This window comes from Mastigoproctus giganteus, chromosome 13 (assembly GCF_048544385.1).
Source record: "Mastigoproctus giganteus isolate SK-2022 chromosome 13, ASM4854438v1, whole genome shotgun sequence".
In the NCBI taxonomy this organism is placed as follows: domain Eukaryota; kingdom Metazoa; phylum Arthropoda; class Arachnida; order Uropygi; family Thelyphonidae; genus Mastigoproctus; species Mastigoproctus giganteus.
In genome coordinates, this window is record NC_143587.1 from 28,349,137 (window position 1) to 28,372,591 (window position 23,455).

Sequence of the window (23,455 nt, forward strand, 5' to 3'; positions counted from 1 at the left end):
TGGTAGTTCACTTTCTACCAATTTAAGAAACGCGTGGACAGATATTTTTCCATTCCTCTGACGGATCAAAGGCATAAAAAGAATAAAACCCATCCGTGTGCTTTGCATGTACGAACTGCAGGTTGAAAAACCCATCAGGATAGTCCTAAAAGTAAAATAAATTAAACTTAATATTTTTCTTCCTTTTTATGGCTGTTAAACTGTTTTATGGCTGAAGCCCAAGTGGGCTGGGCGAATCTAATTGGGAGGCTAGATGTTTTGTTTTAGTATTTGGGCAGAGGCAAAGTTCTTCCCGCCTAGATGCGATTGGAAACCAGGTCCTTTTTTATAATGTGTGGAAAGATAGCTGTCATGACGACCATGTTAGTCGCTGGAGCAGGAAGGCCAGACGAAACTTTCTCACAGTCAAAATAAATCTGTTAGCAGAGACACTAGATGTAAAGATTACTGTTTCATGGGAAACTTTTAAAAGTATCTGTGCGCCAATGCCATGGATGGGTTGAAAGTTGGGAAGCCAGAAGAAACTTGGTTAACACAAAACCCATACATACCTAAACTAAATAAAGGTCATTTTTTTATTTGATAATTGTTGGAGCATGCACTGATTCAATAGTATAGATTGGTTGTACGTTAGGTCGGGAAGAGCCTTCCATAAAATAGCCAATGATTTTGATGTACTTTATTTCTATATTATATAAGAGTCTCCATGGTATTAGCTTTAACAGTTTCTCACAAATAGTATATTGTGAGAAACTGTTAACAGGAAGTAAACAGGATGTTTACTTCCTGTTTCGGTGCTTAGGTTTAGTGCAATACAACTCAAGAATTGAGCTGGTTGAGGAGAATATTGTCCTTTTCCATAACGGTGATCCTATGAATCAACAAAAAAAAAAAAAAAAAAAAAAAAATTCACAACACCAGACTTTAAAAGCGAATTATAGATATTTATTCTACACAAAGAGACAGTGTGAGTTTCCGTTCAGAAATGATAAGAAATTCATAGACAAACTTCTCATAAACTCATGGCAACTTGTTTAAGAAATAACTATTTTAAAATTCCACATTAGCAACAGGAAGAGCCCTAAAACTTGTAGCTTGCCTCATAGGCAATTCATTGATCTGTCTAGACATAACCCCAAAGTGAAAAAATAGTCGTGTGTCAAAATATTGACCATCTCCATAAGGTACTAGCCTTCAAATTTGTCCTAACAAATAAATATGGAAGTATCCTTCAACATATTTTAGACACAGCTAAAATGAGATGCAACCTCTTTATATATAAACTTGTATATAAAAGACTTAACTCCCAGTGATATTATCTGATCAGCTGATGATAAGCTGGGGTACATTAGCAACCCAAATAAGCGGTCTGGGTTTTTAATTCTATATAATGATTGGTCTGATAAAGATTGTAAGATGTGAAACATAAATTTTGAAAGAATTTATGGTTGAATCCTTCGACCTAACGATGAGTTGTCGGATAGCCCTGTTTATGAATTTTAATGAAACCGAATAAAGGGGTGGAAGAAGATTTTCGGGTTTTTTTTGTTGTGTATTTCTCAACTGTTTCTCTTCTTAAAATTCTTTTAAATCATTACGTCTGATTCATTATAACTTTTGAGAAATGGGGGGCATATTAACCATTAATCTATTTAAACTTAATGTCATCTTTAATTCCTCCTTTTTTTTTTTTGTTATAACTAGATGTGATCAAATGTTTTCTCCTCTTTAGACCACAACGTCCACAGAAGCGAACCACTTTTCGTTTTCAGTCAGCTGGCGCACCCTCAGAAAGTTCATCTGGTAAAAGCCATCATTGTAGAACGAATACATCTACATGATGGCTTTTACGAACGTCAGTTTGTATAATATAAACAAAATGTTGTTGGGAAGCGCTTTAATCCCCCTTCTCTCCTCCCGCCGTAGGTCAGCCTATAACCATTATTGATAAACACTACAGTACTGTATATTAAAAACTGGACATTGGAGGAGTGGAAACGCGTTCTCTCGAATGATGAATACTGGTGAACGCTCTTTTAATCTAATGGAATAGTCTGGGTCTCGCGACAACTACGGGGTGTTCGTTTTAAAAGTAAGCGCTCAAAAATAATCAGGAAAATAAAATTAGCATTAGCTTGATTGATTTGGTAGTTGTTGGCGCATCGGCTTCTGTGGCCATATTGCACCTCCCAAGGTTTTTGCAGTACTTTGATCCAAGCCCGAGGCGGGAATCGAACCCGCGACCTTTGGGTTGCCGGGCAGGTACTTTTACCCACTCGGCTAGCCCGGTCGGCTTAGCATTAGCAAAGGCACATGATGCAAGAAAGCAAGCTTATATAGCATCAGCCAAGAAAAACCCCTTATTTCACCCATCCACTCGCTCCAAATGTTTGTCAAGTTCTGCCCTGAATCTATTTGAGCTATCAACTTCTACAATGACAGATGGAAGTTTGTTCCACCAACCAACTACCGCTGGCTAAAGGCAAACTTCCGCACATCTATCCTACGACCGTCTTTCCTCAATTTCAATTTATGCCCTCTCAGGCGATTATTCTGAGCAAGAGGAAGAATCCCATCCGCATTGAGCATGCTCAAACCATTCAAGGTTTTATACACCTCAATCAGATCACCTCGCAGGTGCCTAGTCTCCAGACACTGTAATTTGCAAAACTTAAGCCTTTCTTCGTAAGAGCAACCCTTTGTTCCATTCATTTATTATTAGAGTAATTGACAAATAATAGTTGATGAAAAATGCTGGACGTGTCCTCCTTGTACACAAATTCACTCTTTTGATCATGTTGGGAGCGATGCCACAAAGTTTGTGTCGATACACAAATTAGGAGATCTAGGTGGCCAAAGTCCTTGTAATGTGATTCGATTCCTAAAAGAGTCTTGCAAAATTGGATGTTGTTTGTTTTTTCCGTAGCAATGCAATGAACTGCATTATGACGCCCAGCTAAACAACAGCGGTGACAGTTTGTTCAATACAAACCACCTTCTTCGCAATAGCACTAGCCCCATTTTTAGCTCAAAACTGTGAGCAATTTATTACATATGCTGACGATTTGAAATTTTTTGTAATCTCTAAAGAACAAGAAACTGCACCCCATCTATCAGAGGAAGCAAACAAGGCAATCAGGAAACTAGAAGAATATCTGCACTACATTGGCCTGAAAGTTAATGAAAAGAAAACTGCCCAAATGACCTTCACCAATAAAAAGAAGAAAAATGAAATTACGATTTTCGTGAACAATACCAGAGTCCAAAAATCTCCCGCACATGTTGACCTTGGCCTTAAGTGGGATGAAGGATTAAACTTCATACCTCACTTCGAATACATTAGGAAAAAGACATACGCAGCACTCTGGAGCACTAGACAAGAACTCACCGGTCTCCGAAGCCCTCATCTCATGATTCAATACATCCTTAAATGCGTTACACCGATTCCGTTGTACGCATCGACTATCTGGTCATCGGCCCCCGAGAACAACATCAAGGCCTTCTTAGGAGTAGAATACTGGCTCCTGAGATGGCTAAACAAGATCGCCAGGAAACCGTTTACCATCTCAAGAGCGGTCTTGTCTGCCAATCTGGACATCACACCCTGGAAGTATATCATCACAACCAGAAACATCTTAACTCTGGCAAAGCTACTAACGGAGAGAACAGATGCGTCGAAAGTGGGAAACGTGATCACTCGCCCTCGGATGACACGACCGAGAATAAACAGAGAAGAACCAAATCTCAAGTGCCAACTGACTCAATTGGACTCTCTGGGGAGATTTTTCCCAGCAAATACTGTGAATTATTTTAATAATTTAAATATAGATCCAGAGAAACTATGTACAGACAAAATGTATAGGACAGAAATATTTGGTAATGTGTACCGGCAGGTACAAATATAATAAGAGTAATTTAATAATCTATATAATAATATTTAGCATTTAACAACCATTCGCAATTAATCCATTAACACATATTCTGTGTTTTGTCATCTCCAAATATTGTAAATAAGTTCATGTAAATATGCTTGTAAATACTGAAATAATGTAACCACACCCTCTAGCCACGTGCTGTCTATGGGTGTCTCGGAAGAGAAATAAACAGATAATAATAATAAATAATAAAAATAAATATGGGCTCAACTATCCTTCTGCGATATATGCCACACCAAACACCGATTTTTTGGGCACCAATTTTAAACGGATTTCGCAAAAAAATGTGCGGAGTTTTAGCGCTTTCCAATTTTCCTTTTAAACCAGCGACACTACCGTAATACTTTTAACATTATCCTGAAACTGATTTATACTCTGGATTAGGTACGGGAAAAGTTTTGGGAATTTTCTTAAAGTGAAAAGAACTGAACCAAATGATATCCCCTTTTGAATGCTGAGCTTCCACAGAGATTTGCTTGGAGATTTCATAATTGTTTGTATAATTTTATCTAAGGTGTCATATCTAATGTGCCCAACTGACTTTTTGGAATATTTAAACCAACTTTTGTTGACATTCACTGTAAGACTTCGCTTCCAATAAGATTTCACTAAAAAACACGGTCCTTGACTATACTGGATAACATGTGCAACTTCAAATATGGATTGTGACACAGAACACTTCAAATTCAAACATTCACTTCCTCCAGTTATATAGCATCCTCCACTAGTACCAACGATCATTACTTGGTAGTGTTGTCTAATACACTGGTGTGCGAAACTTAAGGATCAGTCAGGTTTTCACCTGTAGCTTCTCATACGGGTGGCATGGATATGGGAAAAGCATACCAAAGGAACCTCATTAGGTGAAGAAATGATTAAGGAAACAACACCGACACAACAATGGAAACAAAACGGTACACAGGGACTTTATTCAAAAATGGCAACATAGCACTGGCTGCCATGATACAGATGCATCACTGCCAAAGATGGAACAAAGAGAAGAGGTAGTCCTTAGTAGGAGATATGGCCATCCCCCCCCTAATGTCGATGCAGGCTTTTCACCGCCTGTCCATACTTAGAACAATGTTGTTGATAAGTTCTTGCGGTAACATCGTCCATTCCTCTGTCACCGCCATCTTCAGCTGGTGAGTGTGGACGTGCCGCTAGGCATCCGCAGAGCGTTCCATATGTGTTCGATGGGATTTAGATCGGTCGGAGGAAAGGGTAGGCCAATCCATACGAACAATGTCCTCACTTTCCAAAAGCATATCAATAGCTGCAGTGCAATTGGGTGTGGTGTTACCATCCATAAACACGAACTCGGGGCCAATGCCACCTCGGAACAGATGCACATGGGGAAGGATTACCTCAATACAGTAGCGTGCACCGATTACAGTACCGCCTTCCAGTATCTGGAGTTGTGTACGTCCATCCCAGATAACGCCTCCCAGACGAGAACTCCTCCACCTCCATATCGATCCCTTTCAGTGAGGTTTGCAGGGCGATAAAAAAAAAAAGGTAAACTGCAGCCATTATCAACCCATTGCTGGATGGGAGCCTTCTCAACAATTCATGCTGAGGGAAATGGACCATAATCTGCCACGCTGGCCCAGTGCGGGTTGGCAGATCGACCGTATTTAGCAGTCAGGGACTTGAACCCCGGTCTACTCAAAGAGCATGTGCTACTGCACTCCCGCTCCTGACCACTCGGCTACGGAGGCCGACTGTGGGGTGATAACGTGTGCTAACCTCTCGCTAGATTAGCTGACGTCCAGAATCGCTGCTGAGACTGAATCTACTCTCATCAGTAAAGAGTACCTTACCCCATTGGGGCGCCTCCGTAGCCAGGTGGGCAGGAGCAGCACTGCGTAGCACATGTTTCTTAATTAGACTGGGGTTCAAGCCCGTGACCTCCAAATACGGAGGATGCGAAAAAGTCAGGGAATGTCCACCGCATATTCCCGGAGCAATATGGCCTTAGCTGCTAATGCTCCTAAAACCAACAACAACAACATACCCCATTGCGCTGCTGTGCAGTCCTTGTGTTCGATGCACCACTATAACCGGTGTCTCCGATAGGCAGGTTTTAAAGGGGCACAGCGTACTGGCCGTCGGGTAAACAGTCCACCTTTGTGGAGTTGCCTGGCCACAGTAAACCGTGATATCCTGCGTCCTGTGCAGCTGGTTTGCAATGGATTCCGCTGTCTGGTGTCGGTCCTTCTTGGCCTGTAGGAGATAGCGGTCATCATTGGGCGTTGTTTTTCGTGGACAACCACCACTGGTCCTTCGAACAGCTGCACTTGTCGTTCTGAAGGCCGACCACACACGTGAGACGATGCCATCGGCGATACCAACCTCTGCAGCCACACTCCTCGCACTTCGACCTTCCCAATTATTCAATCCCGGGTAAAGTCATCCAGATGTTGTCTACTGGCCGGAGCGCTACCCTTAGATCTACATTTGTTGTATCGTGGTTTTTGCTACCGTGTTAAGAGGGAAATTCCTACAGAACTTTTTGGTACAGAGATAAATATTCGCTCTGATTGTAGAGGCGAAAAGAAAAGATGTATGATGAAATAATCATTTTATGGCAGACAAGATGGGATACCATACCCACTGGAAGAGTGACCAACTTGTTTATCCCGAACGTCACTTTTCTGAATGATGAAAAGGTTCGCAATTGGTTTACACCTAGTATGCAGTCGTCATTTTTGTTAACAGGGCACGGGTCAATGAATGAGAAATTATATGCATTAGGACTAAGTAACACGGACCTTTGTTTTTGCGGGGCCATAGAAGGCTGGCAGCACATACTATATGATTGTCAAATATATGACAATGCCAGGACAGCGATACGTGAAATTCTTGAGAGTATAGCTCCAGCAGAAGAAGCTATATTTTTAAGAGACCGCAGTAAGTATTAGATGCTCCAGGTATTTGCTAAAGAAGTGTTTGAACTAAGGAAAAGTATGATTCCAGTGATACGAGGTTGATCAAATCCATCTGGCTGGAGGCGCCGAAGTGTTTTGATGCTGCCGTTCTTACTGGTTGCACAACTGGAAGATCTACTCTTTTCTTTATCTCTCTCCCCCCCCCCCTTGGTTTTTCCCTTTTCACTTTTTGGTATATATATGTATGTATGTTTGCGTATATATGCTAAAAACCAATATATATATATATACTTAGCATATATATTTATTTATTTTATTTTATTTATTTATCTATCTTTTTTTATTATTTTTTTATTTTATTATTATTATTATTTTTTTATTTTATTATTATTATTATTTTATTTTATTTATTTTTTTTTTGTTATCTTAGTTAATTATTTTTATTCTTTTCTTTCTCTTCCTTTCGGGTTTCTTTTTCTTTCTTTTTTTTTTTTTTTTTCCCCTCTGGAGTGGGCCCCAGAGAAGGATTTTTTTTTTTTTTTTTTTTGTCTCATACTCTGAGACCATAGGTGTCCCATCTACTGGAACTGGCCCACCTTCCCGTGGTGTGGACGAGTACCCAGAATCATCTGTCCAGGTGATTGATGCTTCTGGGTAGCCAAGTGGTCAGAACATAACAACAGAACACACACAAATAATCTGAAGATACCACAAGAAACTAGTATTTTATTTTTGAAAAAAAGTCTCCATCAGATTTTAGACGACTTATAACAGCTTCATACTAACCCCATCTTCATACTAGCAAAAGCCCATGGTTTCTTTGCAAAAATATGACTAATACTCGTACTAATATCATATTAAAAATGTTTTTTATCACTTATATGAACCTTTCTTATTGTCCCAAGAGATAAATAAATACACGTAAAACTAGCTAAACATTAACTCTAATAAAGGATTTTTGTTATTTATATTATAATATTCGAATAAGAGATAAGCAGCAAACCTTTCACCCTCCTTATCGGGTCTAATATGGCGCGTCATTGGTAATGATACACCTCTTTTTTCCCATCGAACGTCAGGACTTGGATATCCTTGAACGTGACATTCCAAGACGACTTTGTCCCCTTCGTTACATACAACGTCTTGAAGAGGTGTAGAAAACTTTGGGGCGCTGAAGACAGGACTACAAAGAGAAAATTGGTAATAGTATCCGATATCAATGCACTGATATACCAGTTCTTCAGTTGTCGTTAATAAATTATTATTGTTAATAATTAAAAATTTAATTTAATTTTTTCGATTAAATTTAATTTGGTTTAATTTTTTGGTTAAATTGGATTTTTTTTGTATTCAATAACAGTTGACTACGTGGACATATGTAATAGTTTCTAAATAGCCTAAGCCAGAGCGCTGTCCTGTTACTGGAGGGACAAGAGCATAGCCAGGTCTAATGAAACACATAACGTATGCAGTATTATTTCAACTATTTCAATGCTTCAGAATTTTTTGGAGCTTGAAATGTAAGGCAGTGCGTTACATTTCAAGGCAAATATAAACTTTTGTGAAATCCACCCACTAGGAAGCGAGTTATTACATGTGGACGGACATGACGAAGACAAATAGGCACATTACGCATATATACTAAAGGGCATAAAACAGTGATTTTAATACACAGGATGAAAACTAAGTAGCACACACTTTTTGCTTAGTATCCACCAAGTTTACTGCCATAGCTGGTCAAATTAATTTTTGAAAACTAACAAATTTTCCTAAAATCAATTTATATGTACTGTAAATTGTTTGTACTGTGTATATATGCCTTAATACTCCATCCCAAAATGTCGAAAGAGTTTTACAGTTAGCCATTTTGACATATGATCATTAACGTATTTAGCGATTATATGAACTAGAACCACCTGGAACCCGGAGGATGGACAAGGAATCTGAATAAGCATAATTCTGCTTGTCTTTCGACTTCCCTAGGCGATTTGGCAAGTTAATAGAAGGAGCGTAACTTATTTGCAACCTTCAAATCCGATGTAGGCGTTTTCCATGAGTAAATTCAAGTTTGATCACACTTTCCGCCTCTACCTTTCCTAAATACTATCTATTGTTTTGCAACTTTAAATAGGCGATGTAACTTTTACAGGAGATCATAAATTCACGATATCTGAAGATTAGGAACTTTGCATAACATGCAGATGTAGTAGATGGATAGAACAATGAATAGTAAATCTTGGAGAAGAAGACTGTTTGGTTTTCAACGTACACATGAAACTCCAGTTAATGGCAGCATACTGAGAGCGGCGGGTATAGAGAGAACGAGATAGTCCTAAAAGGTCACAAGTATAAATAAGCACGTCCGATGAGATGATAAATCAAGTCACCTGCCAGGTTGAATGTGGCATTAAACAAACACAATTATAAAAGCGAGCCATTGATATTCTAAACACCCCGCATGGTAAAGAATAACTACAATGCCTACAGAGAAGGGCAATTATCCAACTTTGAAATGTGAAAAATAAATTCGGTTATTCGTTTTAGAATTCCCATGATCATGAGTAAGGATTCTTTGAAAAGATGGAGAGAAGTGACAGCGACACACATTTCTTTCGGTTCCAGATTCAGCAACCAGTGACGAAGATTCACTGAAGTCATGGAAAGAAAACAAAATCATTTATGTCATGTATTCGAATCCAAAACAGATTATTTTAGAAACTTTTCTTTGCGTTCTTCAGTCTCTTGTTGTATTGAATTTATCGTATATAAATTGTATTTTTATGATACCTTCGTAATTTCATTTGCAATTTTATTGTTTTGTTTTCATACAGTAATTACAATCACCAAAGAGTAAAATACAAACTACTGGCATATTTCCTACTCTGTACGAATAATAAAATCAAATTAACGCAGGTTTGTGTTTGAATAACTAGATATTGCATGATTGGAATCAGTGAGCCAGTTAAATTCCTTACTCATTGGCCACCGCTACTATGGTGACTTACTTCGAAGTGGCTCAATGATTGGAGCCACTTTTCTGTATTGGCTCGACGAAGTTGAATCAACAAAAAGACTCTTTTAGCCATCACTAGTACACAATTCCAGCCAGGCCACGCTGCTTGAAAAAGACTTGGATCGGTTGTATTACATGGTCCCAAATATGACAACTGACATTTAATGATGATAAATGTAAGGTTATGCATTTGGGGATTAGACATCCTGGAATTACATATATGATAGGGGAAGAGGAACTAAAAGTGGTTCAAGAGAAAAAAAATACTTAGGTGTTAAGGTTCAATCTGACATGAAATTTTTCATGCAAAGTAAACAGGAGATTAGGATGGCACATGGTGTCCTCTCGTGTCCTGTCAATTCCTATCATTATTTTGCATATTCAGAATAATTTCTTGACTCATCTGCCCTTTATAAATATTAATTCGATAAGATTTGTTATTCGTACGTATGTGTGAATAAGGATATTAGTAATTATTAGCAAATATTTACCAACGTCCACTGTCTATATTCCCCTATAATCCACTGCCTATATTCCCTTCGTGAGTTAACCACATGGTTTAACCCTATGCTGTTCATTCACACGATTGTCTCATACAGATTTAAAAAAGAAATTTTCTACTATGAGTTTTAAGAGACAATTTCTGTTAAAAAAATTGAAAGAGAAATTTGGTTTCTTTTTTAAATTTTATTGATATTGACGATCATTAAATATTATTTTGTTCAGGCACCTTTTTCTTCTTTATAAAATGGTTTGAAAATGAAGTACCATCCGAATTTATATAAATAGTAACGAGATTAGCTTAAAGCACTGATAATATTGTACAAAACTTATAGGAGCAAGAAAGATTAATCACATAAATCACGTGATTATGAAATAAAAGAAAGTTTACTTGCCGTACTGCTAAAGAGCAGCGGATAGAAACAAAAGAGGAATAAACGAAGAAACCAAATGATTCTCATTTTCGAAGTGCACGTATCGGAAGAGGCCACAAGTAGATGAACTAATGCTAAGACACAAGTAAGGCAGAGAGGAAAGGGAAGAGACATCACTGACATCCGGATCTCATCCACGCACCCACTGGGGAGTGCTCACTGTGAATAGTACACACTGAAAAGGAGTTATCGAGCTTGGCGTAGCAGTCAGATACAGAACTTTGCAAAACAATAACAGTAAATAATCTAGCCGCCTTTTAGAACTCCTAAAGGAGAAATTAAAATTGTTCATATAATGAAGACAGTTATAAAGTGATGAGTAGTTCTAATAATTGTAATGAAGAAGTATACTAGGTGTGGGAAGTTCCCGAACTGATGCCATAAACATAACACAAAGTGGTTTAATTTTTAATCAAACTTATCACTACCTGATTGAATGCACTTATTGCACCATTCTGAAAAGAGTCAGCGAAGGCATCCAAAGAGATGAAGTTCAGTTCGGCGGGTACGTTTTTCCTTATGTTCTTAACATCCTGAAATCTTTTTCCTTTGAAGGCAGTTTTAACTTTGGGAAAGAGGAGAAGTCCGATGCTACTAGATCGGACAAGTAGGGTGGATGGTTGATCTGTATAATACCATGTTTCGTCAGAAATGTCTTCACAATAAGTGTGGAATAGACAGGAGCACTGTCGTGCAACAAGAACCAGCTACTTTTCTCTCGAAATTTCGGCTTCACCCAAGAAATGCGCTTCAATAGTTTTTGAAGAACCTGTACGTATAATATATCATTGAATATCTCCCCTTCAGGGTACAAATTTTTTCGAAAAAACGCCATCAGCGCAATCTTGTTCCTAGGCTTCTGCAACGAAACGTTTTGGGCCTTGCTAATGATTTTGAAGTCCAGTGTGTGTGCTCTAACGCTTCTTCTCTAGGTCGTACTGAAACACCCAACACTCATCTCCAGTGACAATACAGTCGAGGAAATTCGGATAGTCTTCACAAGTCTGATGAAGTCTTCGCACGATAACATTCTTCGTTGCTTCTGTTCATCCGTGAGGCTGTGCGACACAAAATTTGCAGAGGCCTTCATTTCCCTAAATCTTCATGCAGAATTCGAATCGCCTCCTTATTCATATCCAATTCATCAACCATCATTCTGAAGGTCAAACAACGATCTCTTGCCACAGTTTCCAGAACTTTTGCATCTCTGTCCTCATTTCGAGAGGTTGACTGGAGCTTTCTTCTTGGGTGCGAACATCCTCAATTCCTTCTTTGTACCGTTTATATCATTCATGCATACTGGTACGACTTAAGTTTCATCACCATAAACAGTTTTTAGCAATTCATATGTTCCTGTTGCCACAATCTAATTCATATGTTTCTGTTGTCGATGCTAAATATGAAGGCAAGAGGCTTCAATCGCACGATAAATATTCATATGAATATAAATTCAATCCCCTTAAGAATGGACCAACAGTTAACTCTTCAAAAGGATTGATGCACTGACAATCTCACGACCACACAGATCGGAGCAGTTTACATGTAGTCGTTTTGAAGTCTATATTAACCGTATTTGGTGGTCACGTCTTTTGAACTCTGGTCAGCTCAAACGCGTGTGCTATTAAAATTTTTCCTTGGCCATGCTACGTTTGGCCTAACTATCAATAATTTTGTCCTCCATGACAGTATAGTGGGTGCTTTTGCTAATTGTCACTCGTCTGGAGAAGTCTGGGTTCGATTCCGGTCGACTGCAGGAATTTCCAAAATACTCTTTAATCAAGGTTTTAGTAGATCTCAGGCGGAGGATGTAAGGTTCCCCTCCACCGTGAATTATTTCAAGTTTTTCATGCTGCGCAATATGCTTATCGGCAATTTCTACAGACATAATGCACGTATGGATATAAGTTTAGTTCAGGGTCCACTTTAATTTATTTACAATAAGTTATTGTTAAATCCTCCGTAGCCGAGTGGGCAGGAGCGGGAGTGCATTAGCACACGCTCTTTGAGTAGACCGGGGTTCAAGCCCCTGACTGCTGAATACGGTCGATCTGCCAACCCGCACTGGATCAGCGTGGCAGATTATGGACCATTTCCCTCAACGTGAATTGTTGAAGTGGCTTGATAATGGCTGCACTTTACTTTATTGTTAAATAACTTATTGAAAACTATCTATAAATCAAACCATCTCCAAAACTTCTGCGGATTGATTCCCCGGACTATTTCCTGACCCTAAAATGAAATCTACCCTGAAAGCACACGATTTGAAAGTGGAGGGGACATTAAAAGAAACGTAACAAAGAAATCGTTCAAATGCGTTTGAAAAATTAGTTTGTTTGTTTTTTTCTATCGTCTGGTTTTCTTTAGATTGATTTGGTCTTTTTTGCATAATAATACTGTATACGATAACTGTGGTTTTTTTGGTTTTTTTCATCGTTTTAGATAATTATTTACACATCTTGTTGTTGTGATTTTTTGTCCACTGTTGTATACAAGCAAATAGACTAACCTTTTTCTTGCATTCTTGGCTGCTGCTGCCATATCAACATCGATCTAAACGAAAAAAAAAAAAAAAGTGTCAGTCATCTTGTGCAACAAAACTAGCAAAAACACTTTTTTTTTTTTCATTTATTTATAACAATCGAAATACAATAACTCAGCAAAACTAACCCCAAATATTATTTTAATTCTAACTTGAGCATCTTATAATCATATTTTTCTCATTGCTCAAAATAAAACATGACCAAACTACTCCAGATATGATTATAAGATACTAAAAGCAAAAAACTCTAAATATGATTTTATAAGATTCAAAAACAAACAATGCTAAATATGATTACTAAAACCAAACGATGATTTTAGTGAAACCAAACGACGGTCTAAATATGATTATAAGATGCTAAAACTAAAACGCAATATTAAAATGTCATATTTTGCGCATTGCGTGCAATGGACGACACAAATTAAAAAGGCTTACCTCTTAAAATTCTGCGTAACAAACCACAGTGCACAAACTTCGATAAACAACCCATCGATCAACTGATTCGTGTAATTTTTCCAAGCCTCACTTTCAACAAATACTTCTATCAGCGACATGCAAGGAACTGTTCCTGCTGCTCTGGATTTGTAAGATAAATAACCAACTATATGACGACAGACTGACGATCGTACATTACGTCAAACTGTTCGAAGCTACAGCGGTGTACTTGACCGTCTCCTGCGAAGTTAGTTAGTATTCGCTGGCGATCGTTGGTAAATGTATTTTGAAGGTCTGCGTTAATTCGCCAACCATTTACGGCATTTCGAACTGATTGTTTGTGTCTCTGTCTGACGATGTTTTCGACTGTCGAGGTTCGATTTTAGGTAAGAAGAAAGATTTTAATCGTAAATAAATCATTGATTGCGATGCTGCGCTCTTTTTGACATCACACGAGTCTTTTTGCATTTCTTCTTTCTCTGCAATTCTCATAAAATTATATATTTTATTCGAGGGAATAGACAATAGAAGATATGAAATAATTGTCCCAAAAGGAGACTAATTATTTCACATGTCTTCGAAGAATTCAAGAAAGCAGACACAAGAAGATATTCAAGAAAGTACAATGGAGGTTTTCTTAACAATAAGCTAACTATCTAATTGTCCCCTTAACCTTGAAAAGTTGCAGAATTTCTTTTAGGGTAAGTCTTACAAAAGAAATCCGAGTTCTGCACTTTGATATTGTGGTAAAAGTATTGTCATTTTCCATCGTTGGTTGTTTCCATGGATAGCAGGGCCTTTTGTGCCGAGGAGCATTATATAATCGGGGATTGAGGTAGAAAATTTCATGAAACGAAATGCTCATTAGTAAAATATCTTATTTTTAATAATTATGTATTTGACGTTAACGATGCGAGTGGCGAAGTGGAACAGTTAGGCGCCAAGGAAACTAAGGTTATAAGGGTCAGGATAACTGCGTGATCAAAATCCAGGCATCCATCACTCAAGACCGAGTTATTCATGTTGTGAAAAAGACCATAAGAATTCTCGCGTCATTAAGATTCAATGAATTCCACCCCCACTCTTTTTTTTTGTTCCAAAAAATTGATGCCATCAACTTGATTGCTGATGGCGTCCTGAGAAATTTCTTGTGGCGAGGAGATCGTTTATGACGTCCCTCCGTGGATTGCTGTTTGGTCTCTAGATCAGTGGTCTCCAAACGTTTTTGGTCGCGTACGCATATTTTACTAAATATATAAGTTTAATATTTTCTTATTTATAAATTATTTACATGGAAAGCATTATTATAAAATCACATATAATTTTAAAAGATTACAAATAAAACAATGCAAAACAAAATTAAATTGAACTTGAAGCACAAAATTATATGAAATCATTAATGTAATAAGTATAGTAAATGTAATATAATACTACTTGTTTTATTTATAAATAATTTACATGGTATGCATTATAATATCTATAATCACATATATAAAATCACATATAATTTGAAAAGATCACAATCGAATGCGATGCAAAAATACAAAACAAAACGAAATTGAAATTAAAGTACAAAGTGGTATAAATCAAATCAACAGCATTTTTTAGTGGGAACAATGTGCTTGAATATTTTTCATTATTGCTATATATCTTGGTTTCATATTTTAGGACATGGCTACCCGAAGATCTGGTTCTAAGTTAAGTTTATTCCTAAACGTGGTTTTAATAATAGTCACTGCAGAGAAAGTCACCTCACATAGGTACGTTGATCCAAATGGAAGGATTGCATCGCTCCCTCTGCTTACCAAATCACTCCATGGATCATCTTGCGCACCCCACTTTGGAGACCACTGCTCTAGATAGCAGTAACGAATCCAAGTTTCACTTGCACAATTCACTATCTTTCGCTTTTGGTCTTCATTCAAATATTTTGGACAATATGCTGTTCATAGGTTATGTTTGGTGTCCTAGATATATTTCGTGACCCGATCCAACTATCTTTCAAAATGACGTCATTAGCATAATCAATGTTTTTCTGTGGTTGACACAACCACCTGTATGTGTAATTTTTAATTTCAGTCACATGTCCGTTGACTCGGATCAATTTTCATAGTGTCTTTCTTTCTTAATGTATGAGCTGTCATGCTAAAGCATTGCATACTCTTCCTATCTGTACACTGATAATTAAAAAAAGTAACAGGAAATTGCGGTTGTAGTACTTCCGCTTTCGTACAATCTCTGCCTTTAATTTATTTCACGATGTCATCCACTTTTCCATTATCCATTTGCTGTTCATACGTTTTTATATTATAGTACTTAAAGAAGGAGGTTTTTTATACGCCAGATTTGTTTCTTGACCTTCAAACATAAGAACCTCTTTAAATCACTCAACATTTCTTAATTTTGCTCTCCAGGGTGATGAGAGCACATCAAGAATTACTTCCGCTCTGGAATATATCAGCAAAAGTTGCGTCTGCTTACTTTACTTAGCCTTGAAAAATGGCCTCTGCGACAGTATAGTAGGTTTTCCAATTGTCCCAGGTTTAGGGAGGGATATGGGTTCAAAACCTGTATAAGACTCCGCGCAAGGCATTGTTAATACGAAAGCCCGGAAGCATCAGCTCCAAGGACAGGAAAATGAACACGGACCTTTTCCTGTTTGGGAGAAGAGGTTCTATCTTTTTTGTTTGATCCAAGCTCTTTGAAAGTATTAACCTAGCCCTGACTGGGAAAATTCTGCAAGGCGCGTTCACTCATGGTTGCTGTTAGCCAATCTCAAGCAGAAGGAGTAGGGTCTTTCAACCGCACATCATACGAATCGACATAAACATACATTATTTATTATCAATATTATTATTATTAGCTATATGGTGCAAGGAAGCCTGAGACTTATACTGCACCAGCCAAAAAAAAATTACCCCGAGAAAGAGAGAGAGAAAATAGAAGGGAATCTCCAAGAAAGAGAAGAATGATGATATCCAGCTCAGGACCCTGGGTGTGCCAAGCCCATACTCACCAGATGTGAGTCCCTGGGGTTAAATGCATAGATATAATGTACAATACATAAATAGGAAGTTAAAGACACAGCATCTCCCTTAAAGAAAGATGACAAATGAAGGATATATAAGTCTGTTGAATTAATTTACCTAAAAGAATAAGTAATTTCTTTTAGGTAAATTTTTCTATTATGAGGTATAACCCTGGTGTTAAAATGAGGTACTAAAAACGTGCCAGAATTTAATATATTATGTTAAAATTAATGATAACACTCAATTAGAAATTAATCACTCTTATTTAATAATTCAATAAATAAATTAATTACCACCTTTCGTTTAGCTTTGGAGTTTATTAGATTAAAAAACAGTTAACACACAATTTATTGCGAGACAGATACACAGATAGTGATATGGAAGTTTAAAATCTTTTGGCATATTTATTTATAACTATAAATTTTAAATAATTATATAATAAATATTTTATAGTTTTATATATTTATAAATAGTTAAATTTTTAAATGATTTTTCACATACTATACCTTTTTGAACATAACAGAACTATTTTTGAATGCGTAATGCATGTGAAGTGGCAAAATAATAATAAAACATATATTGTCAGCGTTGGTTTTACAGTGGACCAACCGTCTGAGGGCGTTGTTGACTATCCACTAAAAATCTTAATAAAAATCTTTTGGCATATTTATTTACAACTATAAATTTTAAATAATTATATAATAAACATTTATATAAGTTTATATATTTATCAATAGTTAAATTTTTAAAAGATTTTTCATATACAGTACTATAGCTTTTGGAACATAACAGAACTATTTTTGAATGTGTAATGCAAAATAATAATAAAATATATATTGTCAGCGTTAAGTTTTATAGTCGACCGCTTGAGGACGCTGTTGACTGTCCAGTGACGATGACAGAGTTTTACAAACGACTACATTTGTCTATTGTAGTCAACGTGAAGTAACTAATTATCCTTTATCCATTAAAAAAGTATACTGAAGGCACTTTATTGATAATAAATAAATTAGTGTATGGTCAATTAATAATAAATTAGTTACTATGTAGTTGGTTATTATTAATTAATCATTAATTGTGGGTTAATTAAATTTTTGATTTAAACGATTAAATTTTTGATTTATCCATTATATTTGGATAACACTATGCAGTTCTTTCATCAGCTACGCTTATGAAAGACATTCCTCTACCCAATTAGCATCCTCCATTTAGGATCTAGTTTCACATTAAATTCATACCCATATATCAGCAAACAACCAAACACATTCTGTTCTTTCCTTTTAACTTCTCTTATCATTTCAATCACCACTTTTGATGGCGAGCTGTTTTCTTTTTCTCTTTTGTTTTTGTCATTTTCAAGTTCTTTATGGCCACTTATGTTCTCTTTCGTAATGTCCTGTCCATCTGTTCTCACACAAGTGTTATGAATTTCTAAGAGGAACTCCAAACACGATAACGCACGAGCAAACAAATAACTTCTCCTTTCAGTATTTGAAGCGAAAGTGGGTGTGCTTGTGCTTTATGTTCAGGCAGTTTTGTACGATGGAAATACATAAAACAATATGGTTAAAACTACAAATAATATATTATTATTCGTATTAAGAGGAGTAAACTTATGCTAAAATAATTTCTCAACTTAATGAACAAGGTATGACCCCTCAGTGAAAAGTGCAATAAATAAGAAAAAAAAAAAATACATAAAAATTTACAAACGAAAAGTTTACATAAATACAAAAAAAAAAAAAAAAACCAACAAGCACTAAATTTAAGAAAAGTTTTTAAAATTGTAGGGAATGTAAATCATTCCTATAAACTTTAACAGGACTTCATTTGGTATTTACAACTTTGTGTCCCAATGTTGTTGTAATAGGGTTTTAGGGACATCAACGTCTAAGGCCATATTGCTCCGTGTATATTGGCTGTAAATTGCGTGTGTTCTGAGGTAGATTTTTTTGTTTGCTGGATGAAAAACCCGAGTTTCGAGGAGAAAACACCAGGCTACCCGCGCCTGAGACCAACTCAGTCACGTTGTGAAAAAGGTCCATAAAAATTCCTCCCGTCATCCACTTGTCTTCCAATAAGATAATTTTTTTCGTGATGACAAAAAAATAAAATAAAAAATAGGACTGAAAGATATGCAAGTACAGTTGGGATTTTTATTTTTAGGCATAAAGAAGCTCAGAGCTTAAAGTTTTTAAAATTATTTAATTAAAATACAGGGTGGTCACTGATGCACTCACTGGCCAATAAACTTAGAAACCGTTTGCAATTGGTATCAACAGATAATTAAACGTATGGTATGCAAATGTAAGTTTGCATACCATAAGTTTCCCCATGACTGTACCCTTTCCTGTGGAAAGGGTACAGTCATGGGGAAGACAATGATCTTTCCGGTTTTCAGAAAGGTGCTGTATTGCAGAAGGTTTAGCAAGATTATACGAAATGAGAATGCATCTCTAAAAGGAAGAAATCTAGCAGTAATTCAGTACTGCAATAAAGAGACCTTAGGAACTTAAAGCGAATTGAGCGCCAAAATAGAAGATCCAGTGTACAGCAAATGACTGAAGAATTTAATTTATTCAAGAAAGACCCATTTCCAATCGAAATATCGGTGGGAGTTTTAAAAAAAAAATATATATATATATAAGGGTTACCCGTAATTTAATACGTTGACCTGTATTTGTGTCTGTAAATTGCGTGTTTTCTCTGGTTGATTTGCCTGTTTTGCTGGACGAAAAACTCCCAGTTTTCTGGGTGAAAAAAACCTCGCTATCTATGCCTGAGACCGACTAACTCAGCCACGGAGTGAAAAAAACCCACTAAAGTTCCTCGCGTCATCGACGGGATTTGAACCCGGCCTTTTCCACCCGGTGTGGGGAGGATGGTGCCGATACCATTGTGCTACCCTCGCAGACTGCGGTTGGAGTTGAAGAATCGTGGATTTGGTAGTCCCGTGCCTATTGGAAGCCACGTCTTTCTGTAAACAATCAAGTGGCACATGATGCTTTCTTGCATCATGTGCCACTACTACTATTACTTTTTACTTTTTTTTTTTTTTCAACAGGCTGTGAAGATAAGGCCCGTGTGTGTAGTAAAAAAAAAGAAGAAAAAAAAATTCGCACGGGAAATTTTGCCCAGGCAGGAAGAGAGAGAGAGAGGAAAGCAAAAGAAGAAGAAGGAAAAAAAAAAAAAAAAAGTTCATCCCTCCCAGAAGGACAAGAAAGAAAATAAATACTGTCGCTTCCAGGCACTCATCCCTAGCTGCAGGAAGGCAGGCTTCCCCTACTATCTGCTCACCCCCCCTTAGGAACGGGTTTCCCAGGGGGGAAGTAGAGGACTATCTAAAGACGAAGAGGGAGAAGGGGAAAGAGAGGAGAGAGACTTCCCTGGCCCAGGGAAGTCTCAATCCAGGGTAGAATGAGCGAGAGAGAGAGAGGAGGAGAAAAAAAAAAAATAAAATAAATAAATAATAATAATTATAAATAAATAATATATATATATATATATATATATATATATATATATACAGTATATATTTTTTTTTTTTTTTTTTTTTTTTGAGAAAGAGGGGCTGCCCTGCCCTGCCCTGGGGGGCCCCGGTTCAGAGAAGCAGAACGCGAGAAAAAAAAAGTTTTTCATCTAGCATGGGACTAGAAGGGAAAAAGGAAGGAGTGCAGAGAAGCACTCCTTGGACTACTCCGACTCCAAGGACAGCCCTAGAGTCAGAGCAGAGCGCGGAGAGAGGAGAAGGAAAAAAAAATATAAATAAATTTGCAGTTTATACTCCGGGACGACCAAACGGTCAGAGGAGTTCACAAGATAGACAGATTACAATAAACAGCACCGTATTTAGCAGTCACGGGCTTGAACCCCGGTCACTCAAGGCACGTGTACTTATGCACCCGCGCGCCTGACCACTAGGCTACGGCGGCCTCCATATGGTGCCGCCGACGACAAGAAAAAAGTTCATGCGGTATGACGAATCTCGATTTACACGCTTTTTTTTTTTTTGCGCCAGTGGTAGGGAGAAGTGTGACGCGAATCTCGTGAAGCCATGCATCAAGTCTACTCAAGCGGCTGGAAGTGGTATCGTGGTGTGGGGTATCTTCTGTTGATATAAACTGTCTGCGCGGGTAACGCAGTGGTGTCGTCACCATCTTCCCCACACCGGGTGGAAAAGGCTCGAGTTCGAATCCCGTCGATGACGCGAGAAACTTTAGGGGGTTTTTTTCACTCCGTGGCTGAATTAGTCGGTCTCAAGGTTTTGCTGGACGTAAAACTGGGAGTTTTTTGTTCAGCAAAACAGGTAAATCGACCCGACAACACACACGCAATTTACAGACATAATACATATACGGGTATATGCAAGAAATTATGGGTGGCCCTAATATAATAATTTGAAATTTGTTGGTATGAACTGAGCCTCCTAATGCCATTAAAGTTCATGTTACTGTTAATGAATATCTTTCTGTCGTATCAGGCCAACTTCATCCTGCACCGCTTCGTTTTTACCTGGATTGGGATGAATTGTTGAAGATGACAACGCAACTATTCACCATGCAAAAGATGAATCTGCATGGTTCGAGGAACGTTTCCAATATCTACCCTGATCGACTAATTCTGCAGATTTGTATCCAATTGAGAACGTTTGGGAGATGTTGGACGGGCATTTAAGCTTTGCAGTTCTCTACCGACCACAATACAGCGGCTGACGAATATCCTGATGGAAGAATGATCAAATCTGAGGCTAGACTCCCTCAAAGACCTAATGTAATCCAGGCGAAGACGTGTACGGGCTGTAATTTGAATAAAATGTGGTCCTACTACACTTATCGACAAAATTAACAGAACAAAATGTCTTTCATGAATATTTTATTATGAACAGTGTCGCCGAAGGCGAATATTTAATATAGTAGGCATTCTAGCGTGCAAATTCCGAATATTCAGTAGAAATCGGTCTACCGATCGGTAGATCGGTAGACCGATCTCTGTAAGGAAGACCTTACAGAGCCGCATATTATACAAATTATTTATGCCTATAAAAAAATGGGTTGCCAACACCAATTCCTGTTTTTTGCTTGCTCAGTGGAACAGCCACATCCTCAGTACTCAGGACAGCAAGTCATGGTCGTTTAGATGATTTTTGAGATTGGGAGCCGTTGGATGACTTGAAGCCGAGCAGGCGGAGGTAGCACATTGGCTTAATGTGTCACGTACTGTCGTGTCGGCGCTATGGAAGCAGTTTAAGGAGACAAGAACTATTACATGAAGAGTTGGCCAAAGTCGCCCGAGGGATATGTCAACCAGAACAGACCGCTATCTGGCTCTAACAGCAAGACGAAATCGTACGATGTCCTGTCATCAACTGTCTCTTGGGGTTGCTGTTTCCACAGGTGAAAACATTTTCAACTTGACTGTGTTAAGCAGGCTCAACTCAAGTGGACTCTAAGCAAAGAAGCTAGTGGTTTGTATCTCATTAACCCAAACCACCGCAGAGCTCGTCGAAACTGGTGCCATGAACATGTGACTTGGAGCCCTGACAAAAATGGGGTACAGCTCTATTCTCTGATGAGCCCCATTTTAGCCTACAGATTCTACACGTTATTTCTTCTGGCGACATCAAAGAAAGAGGCACTTACGATGGAGGTGGTGTTCTCGTGTGGGGCGGAATAATGATCAACGGCAGCACTCCATCATGTTTTTGATAGGGATACCGTAACTGCGCATAAGTACCGAGAACAGATCGTCAAACCCTATGCGTGACTTTTTTCAGGAGTGCGGTTTGGCCAGATTTTATTTTCATGTATGACAACACCACAGCACATAGAGCTCAAGTAGTAGATGAATATCTTGAAACTGAAGATGTGTATTTTTGTAAGGGGCGGCTCCTAGAACGTCTGTTCAAACTGAAGATATCCAACGATTGCCGTGACTAGCACCTTAAATCAGATCGAGCATGTGTGGAATGGCCTTGGGCGTCGCATTGCACTCCGACACTTGGCTCCTCGGTCACTTGGTGAGCTAAGGTCTGCGCTGTGGAAGAATTGGATTTGTTAATGGGATTAAAGACACTCTTATATCGAGTATAAGGGTGTCTTTAATCCACTGCCAGGCCTGTTAAGCCGTTGGAGGGGATCATACGCCGTACTGATGTCATGTGACCATATTTTCAAGCATCTTGTATCGACTTCTGTAATGTGACCTTTTTGGTAATTCTTATACAACCCCCCTATAAATGTCCCTTATACTTATTTGAAGTTTTTTTTCTGATTTCATCGTAATTTTATGGTACACCACCATAACAAATTTTGTCCCGCTTCATCGCAAACGGCATGTTTTCTACGTTTCTGTTAATTTTGTCCAGCAATGTAGTTTCTTATATCAGACACATTATACAAAAGACATCACACGTAAGAGCAGTGGGGGTTCCAATTAGGGGATAAACGGGTAGTGTAATAACCTTTGTAACAAAATTAATGTTGATTTTTTTCTGCTACATGAGAATTAATGTTTAATGATTCTCCGGAACACTTCTTTAGCTTCCCCATCCTTCAGAAAATCCTCGGACAGCCCCTTTTTAAAATAATTTTCTTACCATGGGAATATTTGTGCGATGTTCAGATATTTTCCCAATATGAGCCCCCAACTGTAGGAGGGAAGGGCGGAAGCTTCCTGACG

General features: G+C 37.9%; 1 protein-coding gene across 3 annotated transcripts in view; it reads right to left on the reverse strand.

The window, feature by feature from the left end:
• LOC150075900 (myosin light chain kinase, smooth muscle-like) overlaps positions 1-23,455 on the reverse strand; it is a 212,679-nt gene that overhangs the window by 105,483 nt on the left and 83,741 nt on the right. For 2 of the 3 annotated variants that reach the window (XM_090387045.1, XM_090387043.1), the window contains exons 2-3: positions 13,281-13,324; positions 7,830-8,009 (exon numbers count right to left, since the gene is read on the reverse strand). In XM_090387045.1, coding sequence (XP_090243171.1) covers positions 7,830-8,009; positions 13,281-13,312 — 212 coding nt within the window. In that variant the 5' untranslated portion in view covers positions 13,313-13,324. Of the gene's footprint in view, positions 1-7,829; positions 8,010-13,280; positions 13,325-13,748; positions 13,996-23,455 lie in introns of those variants that run through there. The other variant, XM_090387044.1, reaches the window with a different exon arrangement.